This window comes from Schistocerca cancellata, chromosome 7, assembly GCF_023864275.1.
Source record: "Schistocerca cancellata isolate TAMUIC-IGC-003103 chromosome 7, iqSchCanc2.1, whole genome shotgun sequence".
Taxonomy (NCBI): Eukaryota; Metazoa; Arthropoda; class Insecta; order Orthoptera; family Acrididae; genus Schistocerca; species Schistocerca cancellata.
Window position 1 is genome coordinate 32,682,997 of NC_064632.1, and position 25,420 is coordinate 32,708,416.

A 25,420-nucleotide genomic window follows, 5' to 3' on the forward strand; every position below is an offset into this window, starting at 1 on the left:
CGCAGAACTCACAGACTTCAAATGTGGTCACATGATTGGGTGTCACTAGTACCATACATTTGTACGTGAGATTTCCACACTCCTATTGATAACACCCATTGGTCCACTGTTTCCAATGTGATAGTGAAGTGAAAATGTGAAGGAACATGTACAGCACAATAGCATACAGGCCGACCTTGTCTGTTGACTGACAGAGACGGCCGACAGTTGAAGAGGGCGGTTATGTGTAATAGGCAGACATCTAGCCAGACCATCACATAGGAATTACAAACTGTGTTGGGATCCACTGAAAGTACTATGACAGTTAGCTGGGAGGTGAGAAAACTTGGATTTCATGGTCGAGCAGCTGCTCATAAGCCACACATCGCGCTGGTAAATGTCAAATGTCACCTTGCTTGGTGTAAGGGGCGTAAAAATTGGACGAGTGAACAGTGGAAAAACGTTGTGCAGAGTGATGAATCATGGTACACAATGTGACGATCCAATGGCAGGATGTGGGGATGGCAAATGCCTGGTGAACGTTATCTGCCAACGTGTGTAGTGCCAACAGTAAACTTCGGATGTGTTGGTATTATGGCATGGTTGAGTTTTTCATGGAGGGGGCTTGCACCCCTTGTTGTTTTGCATGGCACTATCACAGCTTAGGTCTACAATGGTGTTTTAAGCTCCTTTTTGCTTCCCACTGCTGAAGAGCAATTCGAGAAGGGCGATTGCATCTTTTAACATGATCGAGCACCTGTTCATAATGCATGGCTTGTGGCAGAGTGGTTACATGACAATAACATCCCTGTAATGGAGTGGCCTGCACAGAGTCCTGACCTGAATCCTATAGAACACCTTTGGTACGTTTTGGAACGCCAACTTCATGCCAGGCCTCACTGACCAACATTGATACCTCTCCTCAGTGCAGCACTCCGTCAAGAATGGGCTGTCTTTCTCCAAGAAACCTTCCAGCACCTGATTGAAGTGTGCCTGTAAGAGTGGAAGCTGTCATCAAAGCTAAAGGTGGGCCAACACCATATGGAATTCCAGCATTACCGATGGTGGATACCATAAACTTGTAAGTCATTTTCAAGCCAGTTGTCCAGGTACTTCTGATCACATAGTGTATGTACTAACGATTTCCTCTCTTGGTCAGAAAACAGTGATATTGATGTATGTAAATCAGGTGATGACTGTATTGGATCTGAACTAGGTGATATTTTTTATATAGATGTGAAGGAGAGCTGTGGAATAACTGTGGTTGGTAGGTCTGAGACTGGTAGCTTATTGGAAATGAATGTAGGTGATGTAAGCGACTTTGATGGAGATGAGACTTGTGTTGTTAATGATGTTATTGATGAAGTAATTTAGGAAGAATATAATGATAATGATGATGATGATGGGTATCAGGTATTTGTGGAGTTTAAGAATAATGTAGTTTCTAAGTTATTTGTTAATGAATATAATAGAGGGAAACATTCCACGTGGGAAAAATATATCTAAACACAAAGATGATGTGACTTACCAAATGAAAGTGCTGGCACATCGATAGACACACAAACAAACACAAACATGCACACAAAATTCTAGCTTTCGCAACCAATGGCTGCTTCGTCAGGAAAGAGGGAATGAGAGGGAAAGACGAAAGGATGTGGGTTTTAAGGGAGAGGGTAAGGAGTCATTCCAGTCCCGGGAGCGGAAAGACTTACCTTAGGGGGAAAAAAGGACGGGTATACACTCGCACACACACACATATCCATCCACACGTATACAGACACAAGCAGACATATACAGAGGCAAAGAGTTTGGGCAGAGATGTCAGTCGAGGCGGAAGTGCAGAGGAAAAGATGTTGTTGAATGACAGGTGAGGTATGAGTGGCGGCAACTTGAATTTAGCGGAGATTGAGGCCTGGTGGATAACGGGAAGAGAGGATATATTGAAGAGCAAGTTCCCATCTCCAGAGTTCGGATAGGTTGGTGTTAGTGGGAAGTATCCAGATAACCCGGACGGTGTAACACTGTGCCAAGATGTGCTGGCCGTGCACCAAGGCATGTTTAGCCACAGGGTGATCCTCATTACCAACAAACATTGTCTGCCTGTGTCCATTCATGCGAATGGACAGTTTGTTGTTGGTCATTCCCACATAGAATGCATCACAGTGTAGGCAGGTCAGTTGGTAAATCACGTGGGTGCTTTCACACGTGGCTCTGCCTTTGATCGTGTACACCTTCCGGGTTACAGGACTGGAGTAGGTGGTGGTGGGAGGGTGCATGGGGCAGGTTTTACACCGGGGGCAGTTACAAGGGTAGGAGCCAGAGGGTAGGGAAGGTGGTTTGGGGATTTCATAGGGGTGAACTAAGAGGTTACGAAGGTTAGGTGGATGGCAGAAAGACACTCTTGGTGGAGTGGGGAGGATTTCATGAAGGATGGATTTCATGAAGGATGGATCTCATTTCAGGGCAGGATTTGAGGAAGTCGTATCCCTGCTGGAGAGCCACATTCAGAGTCTGATCCAGTCCCGGAAAGTATCCTGTCACAAGTGGGGCACTTTTGTGTTTCTTCTGTGGGAGGTTCTGGGTTTGAGAGGATGAGGAAGTGGCTCTGGTTATTTGCTGCTGTACCAGGTCGGGAGGGTAGTTGTGGGATGCGAAAGCTGTTGTCAGGTTGTTGGTGTAATGGTTCAGGGATTCCAGACTGGAGCAGATTCGTTTGCCACGAAGACCTAGGCTGTAGGGAAGGGACCGTTTGATGTGGAATGGGTGGCAGCTGTCATAATGGAGGTACTGTTGCTTGTTGGTGGGTTTGATGTGGACGGACGTGTGAAGCTGGCCATTGGACAGGTGGAGGTCAACATCAAGGAAAGTGGCATGGGATTTGGAGTAGGACCAGGTGAATCTGATGGAACCAAAGGAGTTACGGTTGGAGAGGAAATTCTGGAGTTCTTCTTCACTGTGAGTCCAGATCATGAAGATGTCATCAATAAATCTGTACCAAACTTTGGGTTGGCAGGCCTGGGTAACCAAGAAGTCTTCCTCTAAGGGACCCATGAATAGGTTGGCGTATGAGGGGGCCATCCTGGTACCCATGGCTGTTCCCTTTAATTGTTGGTATGTCTGGCCTTCAAAAGTGAAGAAGTTGTGGGTCAGGAAGAAGCTGGCTAAGGTAATGAGGAAAGAGGTTTTAGGTAGGGTGGCAGGTGATCGGCGTGAAAGGAAGTGCTCCATCGCAGCGAGGGCCTGGACGTGCGGAATATTTGTGTATAAGGAAGTGGCATCAATGGTTACAAGGATGGTTTCCGGGGGTAACAGATTGGGTACGGATTCCAGGCGTTCGAGATAGTGGTTGGTGTCTTTGATGAAGGATGGGGGACTGCATGTAATGGGTTGAAGGTGTTGATCCACATAGGCAGAGATACGTTCTGTGGGGGCTTGGTAACCAGCTACAATGGGGCGGCCGGGATGATTGGGTTTGTGAATTTTAGGAAGAAGGTAGAAGGTAGGGGTTTGGGGTGTCGGTGGGGTCAGGAGGTTGATGGACTCAGGTGAAAGGTTTTGTAGGGGGCCTAAGGTTCTGAGGATTCATTGAAGCTCCGCCTGGACATCAGGAATGGGATTACCTTGGCAAACTTTGTATGTGGTGTTGTCTGAAAACCGACGCAGTCCCTCAGCGACGATCAAGTACCACTGTCGTGGAACCCTTGTCCGCCGGAAGGATGACGATGGATCGGTAAGCCTTCAGATCACGGATAGCCTGGGCTTCAGCAGTGGTGATGTTGGGAGTAGGATTAAGGTTTTTTAAGAAGGATTGAGAGGCAAGGCTGGAAGTCAGAAATTCCTGGAAGGTTTGGAGAGGGTGATTTTGAGGAAGAGGAGGTGGGTCCCGCTGTGACGGAGGATGGAACTGTTCCAGGCAGGGTTCAATTTGGATGGTGTCTTGGGGAGTTGGATCATTAGGGGTAGGATTAGGATCATTTTGCTTCGTGGCAAAGTGATATTTCCAGCAGAGAGTATGAGCGTAGGACAGTAAATCTTTGACGAGGGCTGTTTGGTTGAATCTGGGAGTGGGGCTGAAGGTGAGGCCTTTGGATAGGACAGAGGTTTCTGATTGGGAAGGAGGTTTGGAGGAAAGGTTAACTACTGAATTAGGGTGTTGTGGTTCCAGATTGTGTTGATTGGAATTTTGAGGTTTTGGAGGGAGTGGAGCTGGAAGTGGGAGATTGAGTAGATGGGAGAGACTGGGTTTGTGTGCAATGCTTCGTAACCTCTTAGTTCACCCCTATGAAATCCCCAAACCACCTTCCCTACCCTCTGGCTCCTACCCGTGTAACCGCCCCCGGTGTAAAACCTGTCCCATGCACCCTCCCACCACCACCTACTCCAGTCCTGTAACCCGGAAGGTGTACACGATCAAAGGCAGAGCCACGTGTGAAAGCACCCACGTGATTTACCAACTGACCTGCCTACACTGTGACGCATTCTATTTGGGAATGACCAGCAACAAACTGTCCATTCGCATGAATGGACACAGGCAGACAGTGTTTGTTGGTAATGAGGATCACCCTGTGGCTAAACATGCCTTGGTGCACGGCCAGCACATCTTGACACAGTGTTACACTGTCCGGGTTATCTGGATACTTCCCACTAACACCAACCTATCTGAACTCCGGAGATGGGAACTTGCTCTTCAATATATCCTCTCTTCCCGTTATCCACCAGGCCTCAATCTCCACTAATTTCAAGTTGCCGCCACTCATACCTCACCTGTCATTCAACAACATCTTTTCCTCTGCACTTCCGCCTCGACTGACATCTCTGCCCAAACTCTTTGCCTCTGTATATGTCTGCTTGTGTCTGTATACGTGTGGATGGATATGTGTGTGTGTGCGAGTGTATACCTGTCCTTTTTCCCCCTAAGGTAAGTCTTTCCACTCCCGGGATGGGAATGACTCCTTACCCTCTCCCTTAAAACCCACATCCTTTCGTCTTTCCCTCTCGTTTCCTCCTTCCTGACGAAGCAGCCGTTGGTTGCGAAAGCTAGAATTTTGTGCGTATGTTTGTGTTTGTTTGTGTGTCTATCGACGTGCCAGCACTTTCATTTGGTAAGTCACATCATCTTTATTTGTGAATGATGTTGACAATACAGGTAAGTTAAGTGATGTATGTGATGATGTAAGTGAGAGTCAAGGTATACTAGTCCAGTCAAAGCATTTGTTATTGATGTCATGCAGAGTAATGATCCAAACAGTGAAGGTGAGGTATCTGTGAGCCTGGAGAATAAAGGCAAAAACTCTTTGAAGTTTGTTTGGGACCAGGTTGATAATAACATAGATAAATGTGCATTCTGGAATAAGTTAGCTGTGGTTGTTCAAAATTTGTATCCAAATTGGTGCAATGAAGTGAAAGAAATTCTATATGTTTTGTGTTCCTTCTGTAATAAGTGATGTTAGTTGTGCTATGGAATCCAGTCATTGTGTTCCATCTTTACCTGACAACATGAGTAACCAAAGTAGTGCTATGATACCAGTAAAGTTGATAAAACCCTGTAAAAACAGTGTGGATGTAGCACTGATGAAATTGAAAATGATCTTTTACATGAAGTGAAACAAATACTAACAAAGAGATAGAGGGGTTGGCCAGTACTTACCTCAGCTCAGTACAGCCGATAGATACACAAAACAGAACAGAAAATTTACATTCCTAGCTTTTGGAACTTTGTTGCTTCATCAGGGAGGAGAGCGGGGAAAGAATCCACTTTAACCTTCTTCCCTTTCTTTCCCCTCCCGTATCTCCTCCCTGATGAAGGAACTAAGTTCCGAAAGCTAGGAACATAAATTTTCTGTTCTATTTTGTGTATTTGTCGGCTGTACTGAGCTGAGGTAAGTACTGGCCAGCCCCTCTATCTCTTTGTTAGTATTTGTTTCACGTCGTTATATGAGATTTTCCATTAATCATTTAGATCACCTATATGGTCCACATCCTTTTACATGAAGTGTCTAATAACAGAGAAGATGATTCAGATTTTGATTGTCCTTATATTAAGATTAAGATTGATCAGTGGGAAGGTAACTGTTTGATAGATACAGTAGGCCCGATTTGTGGTATATCTGAACGATTTAGAGACAAGATCAAGTATAGTAAGAATTTTGTGGAAATGCCCATTGTAGGTGTAAAGATAAGAGGAGCTACTGGTAAGCAAAGCAAGTGTGTAAAATGTCAAGTACTGTTAACATTTAGTATAGAGGACAAGACCTATGAACTTGTCTGCATAATGAGCCCTAGCTAGAAGGAAATATACACTATGTTTGTAGATTTATAAGACTTGTATAATTGTGATTTGTTTACCATGAATGTAGTATGTAAGATGATGTGTTTTCTAAAGTTTTGTCTTATTATTGATTGAGTTAAAATCTATGATACACTATATAATTATGTTTTGTAATAGATTTGTGCTTTAGCATTTGATACATATATGCCATGAGACTAAATGAGTAGATCCTATTGCAATTTTGAAATGGGGCAGTGTTCATAATTTATACCGTAAAAATTAGGAATAATATCTTAGTATATCTGTCTATATTGCCTTGTTAGTTCCTTTTTTCAGTGCATTTAACTCTGTTTATTACAGTTTCATATGTGAACACTTTTTAATCTCATCTGACATAAAGCCTACATAATTGCTTTTGGAATATAAATAGGGAGAGCATATGCTGTGTGATGTGAATAAGGTATTGAACATCATATTTAGTACACAAAACAATGTTTCAGGATTTGATATGAGTGCTAGACAGGAAGCTACCAATCTGTTGGAGTATGTGATGAGAACTCTAGGGAGAGAACTGAAAGATGTGGGCAGATTCACTCCCCACACTAATGTGTGAGTGTACCATGCTGGACCAGTCGACTTACGAGAGATCATAGGTGCTCAGCAATGTACTCAAGCAGCTGTCAACTACATCAGTATTGTGAGTGAGATTTGTAAATTGTTAACCAAAACTGCTAAAAGCAGTGTAATTTCACATAAATGTATGTTTATTCAAGTAGGGGGATTAACTTACCAATATATTATGTAACTTAAAATCAGTATGTATTTTTTTATCAATTTTAATCAATTGTAGATGATTCTTCTTGGTCTTTATGTATGTAGGATAGTTTGTTTGGACAAGTGTGGAAGACAATATAACAAGATATATAAGAGGCTGCTTTCATACAGTATTTTGGTCCTCAAGCTACTAGATTATGTCATCATTCAAAGCTAACTATGACTCGGTTTACCAATAATTATCCTGAGTACTGCAATATTGTACCTGACTGGAACTTGAGTTGTGGGCAGACTCATGCTTAACTCTGTTCTGAGTACCCCTTGTCATTGCGACTTGTGTGTACTCAAGGAGAGTGTACAACTATTGATTGAGGCTAGATGATTCTTACAATTACTTTTGCATATGATTGAACTTATTGATATGATTATGAGCTTTATTCATTTTGTTGTGTTGAAACGTTTTTTGCTGGTTTGTACCCAATGTGGTTTGGATTTATGGACCAGTCCCCACATCGTAAGCTTAGGCCCCAATATTTTTTCATTATTTTGTCCTTTCACAAATCAACATATCCTTAAATACAATTTATGTGGTTGATTGATTTTGTGCTATACTCCTACTCATGACTGAGTGTATTCTTGTGGTCTATACTCGTCGTCGGGAGTTTTCTGAGTCGGCTCACTCGCTGTACACTTAGGCTCTGAATTTTTTTTTCTCTTCCCTTTGGAGATTTTAAAGGTGTGATTTTATGGATGTAAACTTACACTTTGTAATTCTAGTAGTTTACCTTGATCTGTATTTATTTCTGTGGTTCAGTGTTGCAGTGATGTGGTTTTGACTTTGTATCAATTGTCTCATGAAAGAATGTTCCACAGACCTGAAAATCTGTATGCAATGTCCTGATGTATGTATAGATTATGACATGTATAGTAGATCTTATTCTTATGTTTTCTGTAATATGTTATATATCAGATACTACTATACATCTGTATTCTACCTTTTTGACATCATTTTGTATACCATTTGGTAAACCTTATAGTCTTGTCACAAAATCTTGCAAACGCATTGTTTCCAAATTTTGTGAGGGGGATACTGTAAAGGGACACCCGCCTCTAACATTATATTTATTCAACAGAAGTTATTGATGCCAAAAATACTTTCTACCTTTTAAACAGGTTAATATTATCCCAGCTGTTTAACTAAAAGAATTTCATATGATTTTGTGTATGATGCATTATATCTCAGGCTAAAATGTATTAAAATAAATAACTTTATTTTCTTTGTTACAATCAATATGTACTAACTCTTTATGTACAGTTGATATTACTTTTCTTTTAGAAACATTTGAAATTACAAAATATCTGGCAAACTTAAATTTCCTATTATTAATTGCACAATCTAATGCTAATTATCAAATTTATTTCTGGACTCATTTATAAATAATGATACAACTTGGTGAAGATTCTTCTTTTATCAAGAAAGTTTGTAGACTCTGGGATATATTGTTAGTACAGCACAATGAGTAGAAGTGGGCATACCTCTGATGTGATTGGATGTGTTTTTAATTTTGGCAATAACAATGTAATTTTTGATTTAAAAGTGGAGATTGTAAAAATAGGGTGATATAGAAAAATGTGATGTAATAAAAATTACAGAAACCACGCAGCAGGCTTACTTCAGAATTGTCATGTCATTTGAAACCTACAATGTCAAAAATTTCAGCATCAAGAATCAACCCCTACACAAATCCTAGGAAGAAACACTGGGAAACTTATAGGAAAGACCCCAACTCATGCCTATCTGAAGTCAGAATTTTGATAAGGAATCCAGTAGATTTCGAGGAAATGTCAGACAGAGTGATGTCTGCCATTATGACCTCATACTTAGAAAATTGCCCATCACCAAGAAGTACACAAACAGCAATGTACCTTGGAGGAACAATAACCTGGAATTGCGAAGGTAAGAAGACTTTTCAATGTTGCAAGAAGGACAGGCCAATGGGCAAAATATTTGGAGGCCCTTGCCAATACAACCTTGTGATTAAGGGAGGGAAACTCTCATACTGGAAGGTGTTCTGTGGGAAAACAGAAGGTACACCTACTTGCACCACACCTCACAAAATCCTCACCAACACAGGAGGTAGCCTGCTCTAAGGCAAGAGGATGGTGTGTATGCATGGACAGTGAATGAGATGCTTGATGTGCTCCTGAAGGTTCATCTTCCTCAGTGCACTCTGGCAGACAACACAGACCAATCTCCAATCTCTGAGAGGCACTAGCTTACAGGCAATCAAAGGGAGAGCTCAGAATCTGCCAGAGAATGTACTGATTTAAAAAAAAAAGTCCTTCTTTCTAATTCTACTGCATCAGGCAGGATAGAGTTTAATTAGATTTCTATGCAGGTTGTTTAGGACCAGCGTAGCAGGAGGAATCATTCCTAATGCTTGGAGGACACTGAGGGTTGTTTTCATTCCGATGCTAGGAAGAACTGGTCATACAAAGGCCAAGGATATGAGACTGATCAGCCTCTCCTCCTTTCTTTTAAAGTACTTAGAAAAACTGATTAATGTGGACATCAGGGAACAGAGGATAACTAAACTTCCTTTGTGTGTAAACCAACGTGGATTTCAACTGGGCTAATAATGTGAACCAGGACTTCACCAACTTGTTGGGAAGGTGGAAAAAGCACTACACTTTCTGGTAATCACTCTCTGCATCTTCCTGGATATCGAGGGGGCTTTTAGCAATACCACCTTCGAATCCATTGTTACAACTGCAGAAGAGCATGACACTGAAACCACCATATACAGGTGCAATAAGACCATGTCAGTGAGAATAAATGTAGAGGCTACTTTAGCCAAGGATATGTGGATGACTTAGTCATATTAATACTTTACAAATTGGTTAGTACTATTAGAACCATGGCACAATGGGCATTGAACATTGTGTTAAGACTAGTGCAGGAAACAGGATCCAAGATTCAGAAAAAAAAAAAAAAAAAAAAAAAAACTGTTGTAGTACCATTTACGAGAAAGCATATCCAGCAAATGTACTGGAATTTTAGTCTTCTTGATGACACTCTACTTGTGGAGGGGATAGTGAAGTGGCTGGATGCAAAACTATCGTGGACCTCTCACATAAAGAATACATGTTCCAAGGTGAAATGTACCCTTATGAGCACTAGAAGAACCTGAGGAAAAAACTGGACACCAAGAGTATGTACGGGATATACACAACTGTAGTAAGACCTGTGATAATTTATGGGGGTATAGCATGGTGGAACAAAGTAGAACAGGAAGTGGCTGCTGTGGCAGATTTCTTTGATCAAAGTTAGAGCATGGACCTAGCTTTGATCCAAGTTCGCCATATTGTATACTTGTTTGACTCACTTCAGTTGATTGTAACCTGTAAAATGACTTCAGAGTTTACTTGGTGTGCAGCTACCTCCATATTGATAATTTCCAAGAACGAAGAATGTGCAGTTGTTCATAACACCAAACACACTGATTATAAAAACCTCAATAAGTGGTTACGCTGTCATAAAGAAACAGTTGCAGACATCAGCTGTATTTGAAGAGGCTGCACTGTGGACGATGTAAGGAAGAAATTAAATGGATTAAGGTGTCTGTGGTGTTGTGGAAATAAAAGTGTTATCAATAAAGTGAAATAAATGTTACTCCAAATAACATAACCTAACGTTATACATCCTTTCCTGATTTATATTTTGCTTCACACATTTCTGGGTCAGTATGTGAAATGGTACACTGTGGGATGTGATTACTATATTGCAAGTTTCAATATGTTTCACTTGTTGCTAAAAGTCTTAACAGCACCATGAGATGATCTTTAGCAGATATGGCATTTCTTAAAAGAGCATCTTGTTTAGAAATATGAGGGGCTACATTCATAAAGACAAACTGATATGTTTGTTCATCCATTCTCAAATAATTTTCATGGCTCTTCTGTGCCCTTGCACAATAGTGCACTAAGCAAATTCTGGTAAACACTTTGAGCTTCTCTTCTCTCTATCCACGGATTTGCTCACAACTGTTTCAGTTTCTTTTTCTTTTTAAGCAATGCACTTGCTACCAGTATTAAATTAAATGGTGCTGTACAGGTGGTTAACTGTTCAGAATCCATTCTCCAACAACTATGATAAAAAATTTGACAATAGTGTAACAGTTCCAGTGAAGTTCTTTAATTAAAGAAGTTTGACAAAATGTTTGACAAGATCTTTGATCAAAGAACTTGGATACTGTAATAAGGGGCTCAGCCATAACAGGCAGAATTAGCTGTACACCCACTGCTGGGATAAGGACCTTGCGGAACATGCCATCATTACACCTGTGGGTTAAAATTGGGGCAGTGAAAGAGGCATACAGTCTAAAAACTGGAAATAACTGGATACCCTTAGGATATCCAGAATCCCACACTGAAATGGGGATTATGCTAAACATAGGAACGATTGCGGAAATACTGGCTAACTATGCAATAACTTCCCGCTGCTTCAATAAACCTTTCCAGATAACATTTGGAAGTATGGAGCAGTGGAGCAATGAACTATGAGACCATACAGGAGACATAATCTGGTTTACTGGTAAGTCAAAAAAAGATAAAGGTGCTCGGATCAGGGTGTACGGGGTACGGACTAGACTAAAGAACGTGATCTCTCAAGGAAGCTGGATACGGTATTCCAGTTGGCAATATATGCTATCAGAGTGTGTGTGGAGGCCCTACAGAGACTGTAGTATCTACATTTATTCAGACAGAAAGTAGCTCTGAAATTTCTATCTGCCCCTGCAACAGGATCAAAGATCATTGCTGAATGCCACAAAGCCACTGTGAGACCAGGCGAAAGCAGAGCGTAAACCTGCTGCGGGTCCCTGGTCACTCAAGAATTGGTGGCAATGAACAGTCTGAAAGGCTGCCAGGAGAGGTGCAACGACTCTGTTTATTGGACCATAACCTGTCCTAAACTCACTAAATTGATGATCAAATCAAAACTACAAAACTGGATCAGAAGGCAGAATGTACAGTATTAGACTATGATCCAAAAACAAAGACAAGGCAAGCTAATAATGTCAAACCTATGTTTTAAGAGAAGTTCTGTAATCCTTGTCTCGAACAGGAGACAAATTAAGAACATGATAAGAGGGAACTTTAAGAAACACCAACACACAATGGGTATTGAGAAAGGAGCCACTATATACAGACTGTGTTGAGGTTGATGAAACCACACCACACTCAGTCTTCCAATGTGAAGAGTTGGAGAAAGACAAAGAATATACATGTATCACATCCTGCAGAAATTGTGTCTAATAAAGAACTAGTAAAGGACCTCCTATTACTCTTTAAGAGTACTAATTGGCTTTATTAGAACCACAGGGAGTGAAACTGCACAATAAACCCTTTTTCAGTGCAAACAATAATGGGTTATGACCACAGTCATTTTAGTCTCCCTGTTCAAATCAAATCTTCTGAACAGTTTACTATAGGTGCACTGCCTCAGAAGATAATTCCTCAAGACAACTGGAAGTGAAAATATGAAAAATAAGCAAACAATTTTGCCTTTAGGTCAGCATAGCAAGACACAGCTAAGCTTCTTGATTAGATTATCCACGTGTTGCATCCATTTTTAACTTATTAACCAGCTGGAATCCAAGGAATTTTATGCACTGTACTTCATTCAGTGTGTGGCTGTCAATGTCTACTTCTGGTGCTAACAGGTCGTTATTGTTGGTTTGAAATTGCATAATTTGAGCCGCTGTGAGATTAAGCTCCGAACAACTGGGCTCACTCAGCTATTATTGGAGCTGTGTCTGCTAGGGTTGAGTTTGGACCTTTGATTAATATGTTCGTGTCACCAGCAAACATTACAGTTCTTGAACAGCCCTTCAGAGTTGTTGAAAGATCATTTATGGAAGTTGGAACAAGAGTGGGGGCAGTATTGATTCCAGTGGTACTGCACAAGTTATGCTTCCCCATTCTGAGATTAGTGTCATACACGAGACACAGTCTGTTAATGAAACCTCTGCTTTTTCTTATGGAGGTAAGATTCCATCCACACAAGAGGATTGGCATTAATGCCACAATGGTTTAGTCTGGCAAGTAAAACTCTGTGATTCACATAATCAAAGACTCCGGCAAGGTCCCTAAGTACACCAAAAGGATGATTTTTCGTGTGTAGCTCTGATCAAACTTTATTTCTGAGATTGTGTTTTGCTTTGTGTTTAGAGAATCCTTTACCCCTGCTATCCTCAGAATTTCAAAGAGATTATTTCAGTGAACATCATCAAAAGCTTTCTCAAAGTCTACAAATGCTAAAAATTTAGGTTTGCCTTTCCTTAACTTATCTTCTAATATAAGTCATAGGGTGAGTATTGCGTTGCATGTTCCTACATTTCTGTGGAACCCAAACTGATCTTCCCCAAGGTTGGCTTCTAGCAGTTTTTCCAACCTTCTGTAAAGAATTTGTGTTAGTATTTTGCAGTAACCATGACTTATTAAACTCATAGTTTGGTAATTTTCACACCTGTCAACAACTGCTTTCTTTGGAATCGCAATTACTACATACTTCTTTAAGTCTGAGGGTATTTTGCCTGTCTCATATATCTTGCACACCAAATGGAAGAGTTTTGTCATGGCTTGTTCTCACAAGGCTATCAGAAATTTTAACAAAATATTGTCTACTATCGTGGCCTTGTTTCCACTTAGATCTTTCAGAGCTTTGTCAAATTTTTCTCGCAGTATCATATCTCCCATCTCATTTTCATTTACATCCACTTCCCTTTCTATAATATTACTTTCAAGTTCATTTCCATTGTATAGATCCTCTATATACTCCTTCCACATATTCCTGCTTAGTCCACCTTTCAGCTATTCCTGCTTAGCAATTTTGTGCTTCCTGTCAGTTTATTTTTAAATGTTTATATTCCCTTTTGCCTGCTTCATTTGCTGCAGTTTTAAATTTTCTCCTTTCATCAGTTAAATTCAGTAATCTTGTGTAATACAAGGATTTCTACTAGACCTTGTCTCCTTATTTATTTGATCCTCTCCTGCCTTCACTGGTTCATCTATTCAAAGTTACCCATTCATCTTCTATTGTATTCCTTTTCCCTATTCTAGTCAACCGCTGCCTAATTTTCCCTATGAAACTCCAGTTCTTTCAACTTATCCAGGTCCCGTTCCTTAATTTCCTACCTTTTTTTTTTTCTTCGAATTTCTTCAGTTTTAATCTACAGTTCACACCCAATAAATTGTGGTCAGAGATCACACCTGGTCCTGGAAATGTCTTACAATTTAAAATCTGGTTCCTAAATGTTTATCTAACCATTATACAGTCAATCTAAAACCTTCTGTTCTCTCCAGGTCTCTTCCACATACACAACCTTCTTTTATTATTCTTCAACCAAGTGTCAGCGATGATCAAATTATGCTTTGTGGAAAATTCTACCAGGCAGCTTCCTCTTTCATTCCTTTACCCCAGTCCATATTCACCTACTATGTTTCCTTCGCTTCCTTTTCCTACTATGAAACTCCAGTTCCCATAACATTAAATTTTCATCTCCTTTAACTATCTTAATTTCTTTTATCTCATCATGAATTTCTTCAATAACATCATCATCTGCAGAGCTAATTGGCATGTAAACTTGTGCTGCTGTGGTAGGCGTGGGCTTCGTGTCTATGATAATACATTCAATATGCTGTTCACTGTAGCTTACCGGCATTCCTATTTTTTTTATTCATTATTATACCCACTCCTGCATTACCCCTATTTGACTTTGTATTTAAAACCATGTATTCACCTGATGAGAAGTCCTGTTTCACCTCCCACCAAACTTCACTAATTCTCACTATGTCTAGCTTCTACCTATCCATTTCCCTTTTCAAATTTTCTAAACTACCTGCCCGATTAAGGAATCTAACATTCCATGCTCAATTCATAGAATGGCAGTTTTGTTTCTCCTGATGATGACAACCTTCTGAGTAGTCTCCTCCTGAATATTTTACCCAAGAGGACACCAGCATCATTTAACCTTACAGCAGAACTGCATGTCCTCAGGAAAAATTATGGCAGTAGCTTCCCCTTCATTTCAACTGTTCACAGTACCAGCACAGCAAGGCCGTTTTTTTATGTTACAAGGCCACATCAGTCAATCATCCAGACTGTTGCCACTGCCTCTACTCAGAAGGCTGCCCCTCTCCAGGAACCACACATTCTGGACTCTCAACAGATACCCCTCCGTTGTGGTTGTATCTATGGTACAGCTAACTGTATTGCTGAGGCATGTAAGCCACCCCACCAATGGGCATGGTCCATGGGGGGAGGGAAGGGGGGGAGGAAGGTCTGTTGAACTATATCCTTCAGTACTCTCAGGAAATTTTCCTGTGGAAAATAATCCAAAGCTGAACATCAACAACTCTAGGTGACGTTGGGTCAGTACTATCTGTCAAAAGAAAAATGTTAATAGCCTCCACAAAAAACGATATTCCAGCTAAGTCTGTATAATCTTATTGAAACTGTTTCTAATTGATTTTTGAAGCTTGAGATACCGTACTCTCTGCTAGTGGTCTGCAAATTTTCAATACTGCAAGCTGTGTGCTTCTTGATCCACTATTGTAGTTGAGCATTCAAAACGATGTTCAACACAATGTTTGTCAACCAGAAGGACGTGGGATTTAGCTCCACTCTGTGCATATACAGCCACTCCCCTTTCGTTTTATTGGTTCTACAGTACTACATTGTATCCATCAAGACGAATATGTTCAATTTGAGTGATTTCCATGTGGTGTGCTGATGTGCACCAGTCTGCTGATACTATGGTACTACATTGTATCCATGAAGATGAATATGTTCAATTTGAATGATTTCCATCTGATGTGCTGATATGCACAAGTCTGCTAAAATTCCATCTACACTTACATATTCCTGGGTGGATATGTAGAGTTCATATTTTTTAATTTATATGGCTTCTGTTGTTTGGTGGAAGACACTCCATGCATTTTCTATCATGTCCCATGGAACTGCCCAATCTGTGGTGTATTGTTGCACTACTAGCTGTTTCAACTGTAACTATATTTATTCCGTTGTTCTGTTTTCCAGATTAATTTGCCAAAAAAGGGTCTAGTGGATGAACTGGAAATCACTGATATGCAATGGACTCAAGCAATCAGCCACACAAAGCATTCAGATGCAAATCGCACTATTTATAATTTAACAAAGTTAAAAAGGGGTGAGCATCAGTCACACCCATGTATGAATGTGGTTTTCCAGCCGGTCGGAGTGACCGTGCGGTTCTAGGCGCTACAGTCTGGAACCGTGAGACCGCTACGGTCGCAGGTTCGAATCCTGCCTCAGGCATGGATGTGTGTGATGTCCTTAGGTTAGTTAGGTTTAAGTAGTTCTAAGTTCTAGGGGACTGATGACCTTAGAAGTTGAGTCCCATAGTGCTCAGAGCCATTTGAACCATTTGTGCCTTTCCTCTGAGTGATTTTCCAAGCTCTGCATTAACATGTACCATAGAATGCCAAGGCTTACCATATTGCTCAAGAATGACACAATTTTCACACTAGTGTAAGAAGCATTCTCAGCCTGATGACATCCTCAGTTGTATAAATGTGATTACAGTCCAAACTCTTACCTATGCCCTTGCTATTATTACATGATTTTTCTTTTCTAAGGTCCTTCCTCACAGAGCCTACATCACAGATGGCATTACTAAGCCCTGCACTTGGCTGAAATACACTAGTTACCTGGTAATCTTTTCCCAGTGTTCTGAACAAGTTCTGACATTTCCCTCCTGGACTAATACACAGCAATAAGCCCTCTTTGATCTTCTTCAAAACTTTTCTTCCTATACTTAGCATACACATGATGCCCTGCACTGACAGTCTGCTACAGAATTTAAGATATCTAAAAGCTTTTGTCCTCAGTCTCCAAAGCATTGAAGCAATTGAAGGCAGTTAGACTGAAGCAATTGGACTTGTAATGTCTCCTGGATCCTTTTTGGAAAGCACTGATGTAATGCAGTCTCGTGGTCTTGAACTAACTCTACTTAGTGCCGACTACAGCATACCAAACTGTTAACTCTTCTTGCAGCACTGCCAAATCAGCTCGAAGTTTCAAGATTAGCTGCTCTTTCTCAATATTCTGTAGTTGTAGTAACAGTCACAGAAGTGAGCAGTGTCTTTCCTCATGTAAGTTATATTACATCCTAAGTGAAAATAACAGGGACATTCCTCAGGTTGATTGCCATTTCTGATGATTCTTTAACAGTTTACATACTTACTCATGGTGAGAGTCAAGTTTATTCAGTTAAAAAGCTTTGTTAAAACAAAGATAACACCTAAGGGATTTCTAAACTGGATTGTTTGATAAAATATTTACAAATTAAAATTATTTAGTGACAATGACATTATGTAATTTAAATGTACTGTGTCTTTTAAGGCATAATGAAATTTACTTATGAAAGACAATGAAAATTATTATAAAAGATACCTATATTTACAAAAAAGAATTAAAATTATTTATCTAATATTATGTTCTCATGATTAGTAAAAGCAAATGTTTTGATGTAAGTGTCTATTGGTGAAAATTTTATAATATATGCAAATGTTTATTGCCACAGAAATGGAAATTAAATGGTCTACAGCCACTACACAATCGAGATAAATCGTAAAAACTGTCAATATTCAACCAGTAGTTTTGTAAAATAGTAATGTTGCCCAGAATTAATAACTGCTCAAATTTACTGATATTTTCCATAATTCTAATGTTGTGCACAGCACGAATTTAAGAAACATTATTGTGACCCTAGGAGCACGAAGTGCAGGATTATGTAATGATTTTCAAAAAGAAAAGTGCAAATATGGGATTTTTATAACATCTTTCATCCATACCTATACTACACTGCTCAAGTACTTGTAAGAGTCATTCTCAAATGTAGTCATCAATTAGTCACATCATTCACACTTTGGGGCAATTTCATGCTAAACTACATCCACTACAGCCTGATGGAGAAATTAAAATATGGTCCTCATCTGATCCCCACAGCTAATTGGTGATTGCTTGAATTTCCACTATCTCTGTTCTGTTAAATTTTATAATCAAATTCTATATTTTTGCCATATACCTCATGACTGCATATTTTATCCAAGCCAGCTTTAATTTAACTTTCGAATTCACCAACAGTGTCTCTGAAATATAAAAATTTGTTCCACAATATGAAGTTAAAATATAAAGTGTTAACTATAAAATACAAATATTTGGATGTTCCGACAAGTTACTGATTCAGTTCTTTGCACATTTCAACAACAAATAAAGTGTTAACTATGAAAGACAAATTTTGGATGTTCAGACAAGTTACTGTGATAGTTCTTTGCACATTTCAACAACCACACTAACTGTTTCCTCCTGGTGCTGTGAATGATGATCTTGAGGCACTGTGAATTACGACTGTATAGGGTATTGACTGGCTATTGAACTGGTGCAGAATTCACAACAGTGATGACGTATCCTAAGTTCCCCATTCAGAAATTGAACAGGAGAGAAACCTTACATGTGAGTGTTACTGTCATCTCAAAATGTATAGTAATGAGTTATAGTTTGTTCTCCTTAGTAAGAGGAACAGTCATTAATGTCTTACACCCTAACCTCCTAAAGTTTTGAAAGGGTTTGGAATTTAGGTCAGGACACTGGTGCATGTTTTGTTGAACAGACACTGTGGTCTACAACCTTGTTACCGCAACAGTTAAATTATGTCAATGAAAATTTCGATATCTGGCTTTGGTACCACAGTAATTTAACAGCTTTAGCTGAGAAGTCATTGTTGACATGAGGAACTCTATAGATACACACACGCACATGCACACACACACGCGCGCGCACGCACACACACACACACACACACACACACACACACACACACACACACACACACTTGTATTGTATTCTTCAGGATTTGCAAAGCAACAACAAAAGGCAGAAAACGAGTTTGATGGTAAAAAGTGTATTCTAAAAATATTTTACAAAAATTGAAAAAATATACACAATACAACCAGTACTACAGTTAATTATAAAGCTGTTCTTCAACCAGTACTACAGTTAGTTATGAAACTGGTCTTACTATTGGTATCACAAAAGTAACTTCCCCTATGACAAGGTATGAAAAACACAGTCTCTCTCTCTCTCTCTCTCTCTCTCTCTCTCTCTCTCACACACACACACACACACACACACACACACACACAGAGAGAGAGAGAGAGAGAGAGAGAGAGAGAGAGAGAGAGAGAGAGAGAGAGAGAGAGAGATTCATGCAGCTTAAAAGAAAGAGAGAGAGAGATTCAGGCAGCTTAAAAGAAAGAGAGAGAGGGAGATTCATGCAGCTAGTTTACATAAAGTGTCAGATCAGAAATGATGCAAAAATAAATTACATATTGGGAAATCAGATGAAGGAAAGTTGATAGAATGGCTAACCTGGTGCCAACTTTTGCAACATACTAAAATCTGTGTGTCATCTGCTGATGTAGGGTGAAAATGAGTCATATGGCAAAATAAATACAATGTATGATAAAAAGGTGAGTACAGAAATTTCTGAGAGATATCAAACATAAAAAGTATTCAACAGGAGTCATCTAACTTGTAAAGTTTTGTGAGAGAAGGCATCTCGTACATAAGGACATTAGATTTTTCAGTAATTATTAAGTTAACCTAATTTTTATACACTGACCAAGAAATGATTTGTTCGCTAATAGTAAAAGCAAACTGCTTTCTTACACCTATTGGTTTTCCACCAGTACCATCCATGCACAATATATTTAAAAGTTGGTGAGACATTACTACATTTCTTAATATTAAAAAAATGGTAACTATGATCATTGTACAGACAAAATGTAAATTGTAATACAATTTTTTTTTTGACGCAATCACTTTTTTATGTTACAATTATAACCAAGTGATTTTGTCGAAAATAAAAATAATAATAATAATAATACCTTGCAATAAGTTAATCATCATTCCCACAAATGGAATATAACCTCCCACAAGGCCCCCCCCCCCCAAAAAAAAAAAAATAAATAAAAAAAATAAAAAAATAATTAAAAATAAAAAAATTTAAAAATAAAAAAAATTTCCAGTCATTGTGGTTGAGTTTGCCATGTAGTGGCTGCGATAATTTGTCCTCATCAAATCTTTTCAACAATGGTTTATGTATACAGGAACATTAAACTGCAGTAGCTACTAAGCTTGGTCTGGAGATTCCTTGACATAATGAGCTAGTCTTTCACTAATGAGACAATTCTGGAATTACTTTACAAAAGTATTTTATTGTGCATGAGATGGATAAACATGGTAACTAATGCCAATAAATAAGGATTGTGCACACATTTAAACATAAATCACAAGGATATGTAAATTGCACAAAGTAACTGAGAAAGGAAACTTTGACTGAAGGATGTTGTTTAAAATCCATGTGCAAATCCAAAAAAAAAAAAAAAAAAAAAAAAAAAAAAAAAAAAAAAAAAAAAAAAAAAAAAATTGAAATATATTGAGTTTCACTCCAAATATGACTGGAAAAACGGCAAATCTAACATATTTCTTCAAGTGAATCAGGAATAGCATATGTGCATCACTCCTAACCTGTCATGAACCTGCAATTTCCCTCATCTAAGGAAAGTACCAAAAACTTATCACATATAAATGTTTTACAAACAAGTAACACAATTTAAGTAACAAAGTTAGTTTTAAATCTGTAAAAGGCATGAAAATAGTTTACCTGCTCTGTTCACTTATAAATAGTACAAGAAAAATTTTCATGCATTCATCTAAGTGTTGTCACTCAGTTCACATAAAACAAAAACTGTACATTCCAATTATAATTCCAACAACTTAAGTTGCAATATAATACAGAAACACCAGAAATAACTGCAATTTTTAGAATATTTCCACACAGATATTTATATTTTTCTTACTTTACACTGTACTCCTTAAAATCACGTCTTTAATATACAAAAAGGAGTAACCATCTAATGTGTTATTCTCAAGTACAACGCTTTTTGCAATGTTAGCATGTAACATAATGTTTAAGGGAATAATTGTAATAATGTAACAATGTGATGATTCAAATAATAGATTTCTTCCATATTATGCTAGAAGTCTTATATGATTGACTGGGTGAGGAACACCCCACTACAATTATTTACTTTGTTTTGGTTTTCCTTTGCCTTTGCCCTTTCCCTTCTTTATTTCAGAAGTTCCTGATGCTGATTCTACTGCTGCTGTTTTCTTCTTAGCAATTTTTATCATGGCATCTGACTTTATGTCATCTGTCTCTTCATCTTCTTCTTCCACATCCTCTAATGTTTCTTCACCTTCAGCACCTTCCATTTCGCTGAATGATGCCCCGGACTTCTTCTTAACAGTGGTGTGCACAGCATATGGTATCATTATGCCTTCCTTGTTGTATGCTCTCGTCAAAGCAGCTTTCACTTTGCTGTCCACCATTGACATAGGGTCCCTCTGGTCTGGCCATGACGATAATTCAAGCAAACTTTCCAAATCTTCTCGCAGTAAGTAATATTTCTTAAGTACACTGAGGGCTTGTGGAACACCAGGTGCACCTTCACTAATAAGTGGTTTTACTATTGCATCCCTAATATAAGGAAGGTAGTCCAATGCAAGATCTAACTTGCTTCCAGATATTGCAAGCCTCATATGAACATGAAGTTCCTGTGAGAGTCTGTCAAATTTATTAGATCTCGAGTTTTTGCCCAGCCATGAGGGAAAGTTAATCTGACTTTTAATATAACCTTGCATATAGTCACCAGGAAAGACACTTGAGAACATTGCTTGCATTGGCAGCAAACTCCAAGAGCCTCTTGATCTTATTGCTTTTTCAATTGTGTCCCCATAACTAATACTGTCAGCAGTTGCTGAAATGAGTTCCAGTGTCTTGCCAATATTACCTGCTGCTGCAGTAGGGACAACATTTAGATAGTTTTCTTGTACAAATAATGGGCTGATGTTATAATCATAAAAAAACAAATCAGATTTATCATGTATGGACATCTTCTTGTGTTCTTCAGCTGAAAATACCTTTCTGAGGACATCCCAAGGTCCCAGTTTAAACTCTTTTTTTGATTTTTGTGCCTCAGTTTTGATTTCCTCTGATGACAAGTTCTTTGTATTGACATACCACATAGACAAATTATTCAGAACTTGTCGAATATCTTGGTTTGCACAAGTGATAACATCAGTTAGAGCATCAGGTGGAATTTTCAAACCTTCTTTAAAGCAAACTGACATCATAGCACCTCGTATCTGTTCAAGTCTTGGTTTTTGTACCCGCAAGTCAAAGCAGTAATTTACTAAGCTACGAATCTTTGGATGATTACGGTCATTACAAATACATATTATTGGAATATGAGTACTTTTTACCAACTGAATTAATTCTTGAATACCTCCTCTATCTTCATTTCCAGCCATTCCATCTACTTCATCCATTATTAACACATGTTTAGCAGAAGGTGCTACACGGCCATCTTTTCCGTGGAAAAGACCATACAGACTCTTGCTAGACAAAAGTTCTGTAACTTCATCATGTAAAAGCTTTTTTGACCTTGTGTCTGAAGCATTGAACTCTACAATATCGAAACCTAGTTCCTTAGAAACAAGGTGGGCTGCTGTTGTTTTCCCAATTCCTGGTGGACCAGAAATAAGAGCAGCTTTGTAGAAGCTCCCATCGTCATCTTTTGCCCAGGGGCTTGGTTTAAACTTTTTCCCACCTGTGCGATTTTTGTACCAATTTTCAAGCCATTTACTTAGTTTCTTGACTACGCTCTTTTCTCCTTGTTGTCCTATAATCTGCTTTGAACTTGTTGGTCGGTATTTCTCCACCCACAATGATGGTGTTGAATAGTTTATCATTAAATTTCCATTATTCTGACTACTAGACATTTGTGAACAATTTTTAAGGCTGGCTGGTGCAGAATGAATGTGATGAACAGTACCTTCATTACTTTTCACTTTTAGTACAGAAACAACAGACGTTGAATCACAATTTAAGGGTTTAGTATTTTTGTTTGCTAGATTTCCTCCAGACTTTTTTTCTGTATCCTTTCTGCCTGTGTCTTCTTTAGAGCTGCTATGAAGTCCACTTCCAGTAGATCGTTCTACAACTAGGTTTAACAATCCATCCTCATCTAGCTGTTTTGTATTAAATGATTTTGCTTTTTCAAGCTTTGATGGCCCAGCGTCTTCGCCGACAAGTAGGTAACTTGTATTACGACTGAGTGATGACGTTACACGTCCTCCGTATTTCTTAATTAATTCTGTGGCTTCATCTCTATCCAGAGAATCCAGTACACCAGTAATAACAAACACAAGCCCTTCCAAGCAGTTTGGTGAACCTTCTGGTATCACTTTACTTCCACGATGCTTTGGTCCTTCTCTGTTAAGGTATCTTATATAATTCATTGCATGCTCCTTCTTCTTTTCAACTGATAGAGCGCCTTGATCTGAAGCTTTAGGTGTCTCTTTCTTACTTTTCTGACTACTATCAGCATTCTCATCTGACCTTTCTCTTACCTTTTTTGACTTAGGTGTTTTTTCAGCTTGCACCTCCTCTGTGCCACTACTCTGAGCTTTGTCATTTACTACTGCAGAACGACTAGAAGGGGAGGGCAGGGAAGCGTCAGCAGTGACCTTAGACGAACTGTTTTCGTCTGTGGATACTTTCTTCTTCTTGGTTGGCAACACAACACTTTCTGAAGCAGCCTTCTTTTTTCGTTGATCTTGGTCATGGCGTCTTTTTTCTCCACTTTTCTTTGGGCTATCGCAGGAGTCAACATTCACTGCATGCTGTCTATCCGTGCTCCAATACTTCGATTCGATCTCATCGAACTCATCCCAAGGCACACTAAGTTCACCTTCAAGGGAATCTTCATTACTATTAATTTTTACATTCACCGTTACTTTATTTGCCACCTGTTTGCTTGGTGTAGGCACTGTTTTCTCCGTTGATCTTCTGATATGATCACTTCCAAATACGTCTGAAACTTTAATTGGTTTTAATGTTTTTTCATCATTTGTTTTCTCCTTCCCCTTGTTTAAGGAAAGTTTTTTCTTTTTCGAAACTTTGACCTCTGGGTGCTTGCTCGAGCCATCATCCGAATCCGAGTCCGACAAAATTAATCTTTTCTTTTGCTTCGATTTCGACAAGACTTTTTCCTTGAAAGAGGTTTCTCCTTTACCAAGCGTTTTCGGAGCGAAAAAAGATCTGATATCGCGAGACATATCCCATCAACTGTAAACAGATGCCTACTGTACGAACGTTATGGACACACGGTATATTTGTTGTTACAGCGACAGAAAACACTCACTTATTTATCACCCTCCAGAACTCAAAACAATTGTAATATTGACATGTACTTCGCGCGTTACGAACTTGGTTATGGCTCGATGTTCACTTGTTTTCCGCGCACAGGTTGGACAACTACGGAATGTATTTCCGTTGCATTCAGGATAAAGTTTCTGAGAATCTTTAATTTGTTATGTAACTTGTAAAGCAGGAAATAGAATCAGTGAAACTAAAGCAAGTGTTTTCACCGTAAAATGGATTTTTCCAAGACATTTAGATGCCAATATTGAATTGTTTCAGAGGAGTATTGATCATTACCAATACGAATTACCGCCATTTCATAACGTTCGGTTGTTGAAAGACTCACGTTGAGTTCGGAGGATGTCCATTGTCTGTTGAGGAAGTGAGTGCTGGTCCCAGTGTGTGAAATGGTGAATTTTCTTTGAATTGCTGAAAGAAACACAATATTTTGTAAGTGGTATTCGAATCTATGTTGCAATTACTTGTTTTGTAGTTGCTTTTGTGGAAGTGATTATCGGCCATTGAACCATATTTGTTTCACCAGAACTCAGAATGTTATTGGCGTTGAAGAATTTTGTGGATCGCTGTTACAACAGTTTAGTAAACAGATACAGTCTCTGAAAATGGTGAAAACTAGGAGTGGTGATACAAGTCAGTATTTGGATACAGAGATGCCAGTAAAAAATTCTGTGGTGGTAAAAGAAGACGTGAGTCAGATTTGTGTATCGTTTTAATGACACTTTCTATTGAAGCTACTTGAAATATATTTATTGTAGAAATGTGCAACTTAAGAATGCTGAATACGTTTTACGGGTGTGGTTACAGGACGATGGGAGTGATAACAGTGACCATGGATCCAATAAGGATGATTCCTACCCTCAACAGTCCCCTTGTTGGAGCCGAGAATTACGAAATCGCTTTGTTTTTAGTACTAAAGATCGTACACGTAATTCTGGAGACTGTAATGTGCATCCCAGATATGGAAAACAAGGTAGATTGCAGTACAGGAAACTATTTACCTTCATAG

The 25,420-nt window shown here is 39.0% G+C and overlaps 2 protein-coding genes across 2 annotated transcripts in view; one reads left to right on the forward strand and one right to left on the reverse strand.

The window, feature by feature from the left end:
- Positions 1-20,542: 20,542 nt before the first annotated feature.
- On the reverse strand, positions 20,543-24,493 carry LOC126092338 (replication factor C subunit 1). Its single transcript, XM_049907876.1, has one exon. It carries the CDS (start codon positions 24,306-24,308, stop codon positions 21,210-21,212), a length of 3,099 nt encoding a protein of 1,032 aa, XP_049763833.1. The 5' UTR covers positions 24,309-24,493; the 3' UTR covers positions 20,543-21,209.
- Positions 24,494-24,635: 142 nt separating this feature from the next.
- LOC126091894 (ATPase family AAA domain-containing protein 2-like) overlaps positions 24,636-25,420 on the forward strand; it is a 222,379-nt gene continuing 221,594 nt past the window's right edge. The window contains exons 1-2 of the mRNA XM_049907190.1: positions 24,636-25,100; positions 25,219-25,384. Coding sequence (XP_049763147.1) covers positions 25,017-25,100; positions 25,219-25,384 — 250 coding nt within the window. The 5' untranslated portion in view covers positions 24,636-25,016. The remainder of the gene's footprint in view (positions 25,101-25,218; positions 25,385-25,420) is intronic.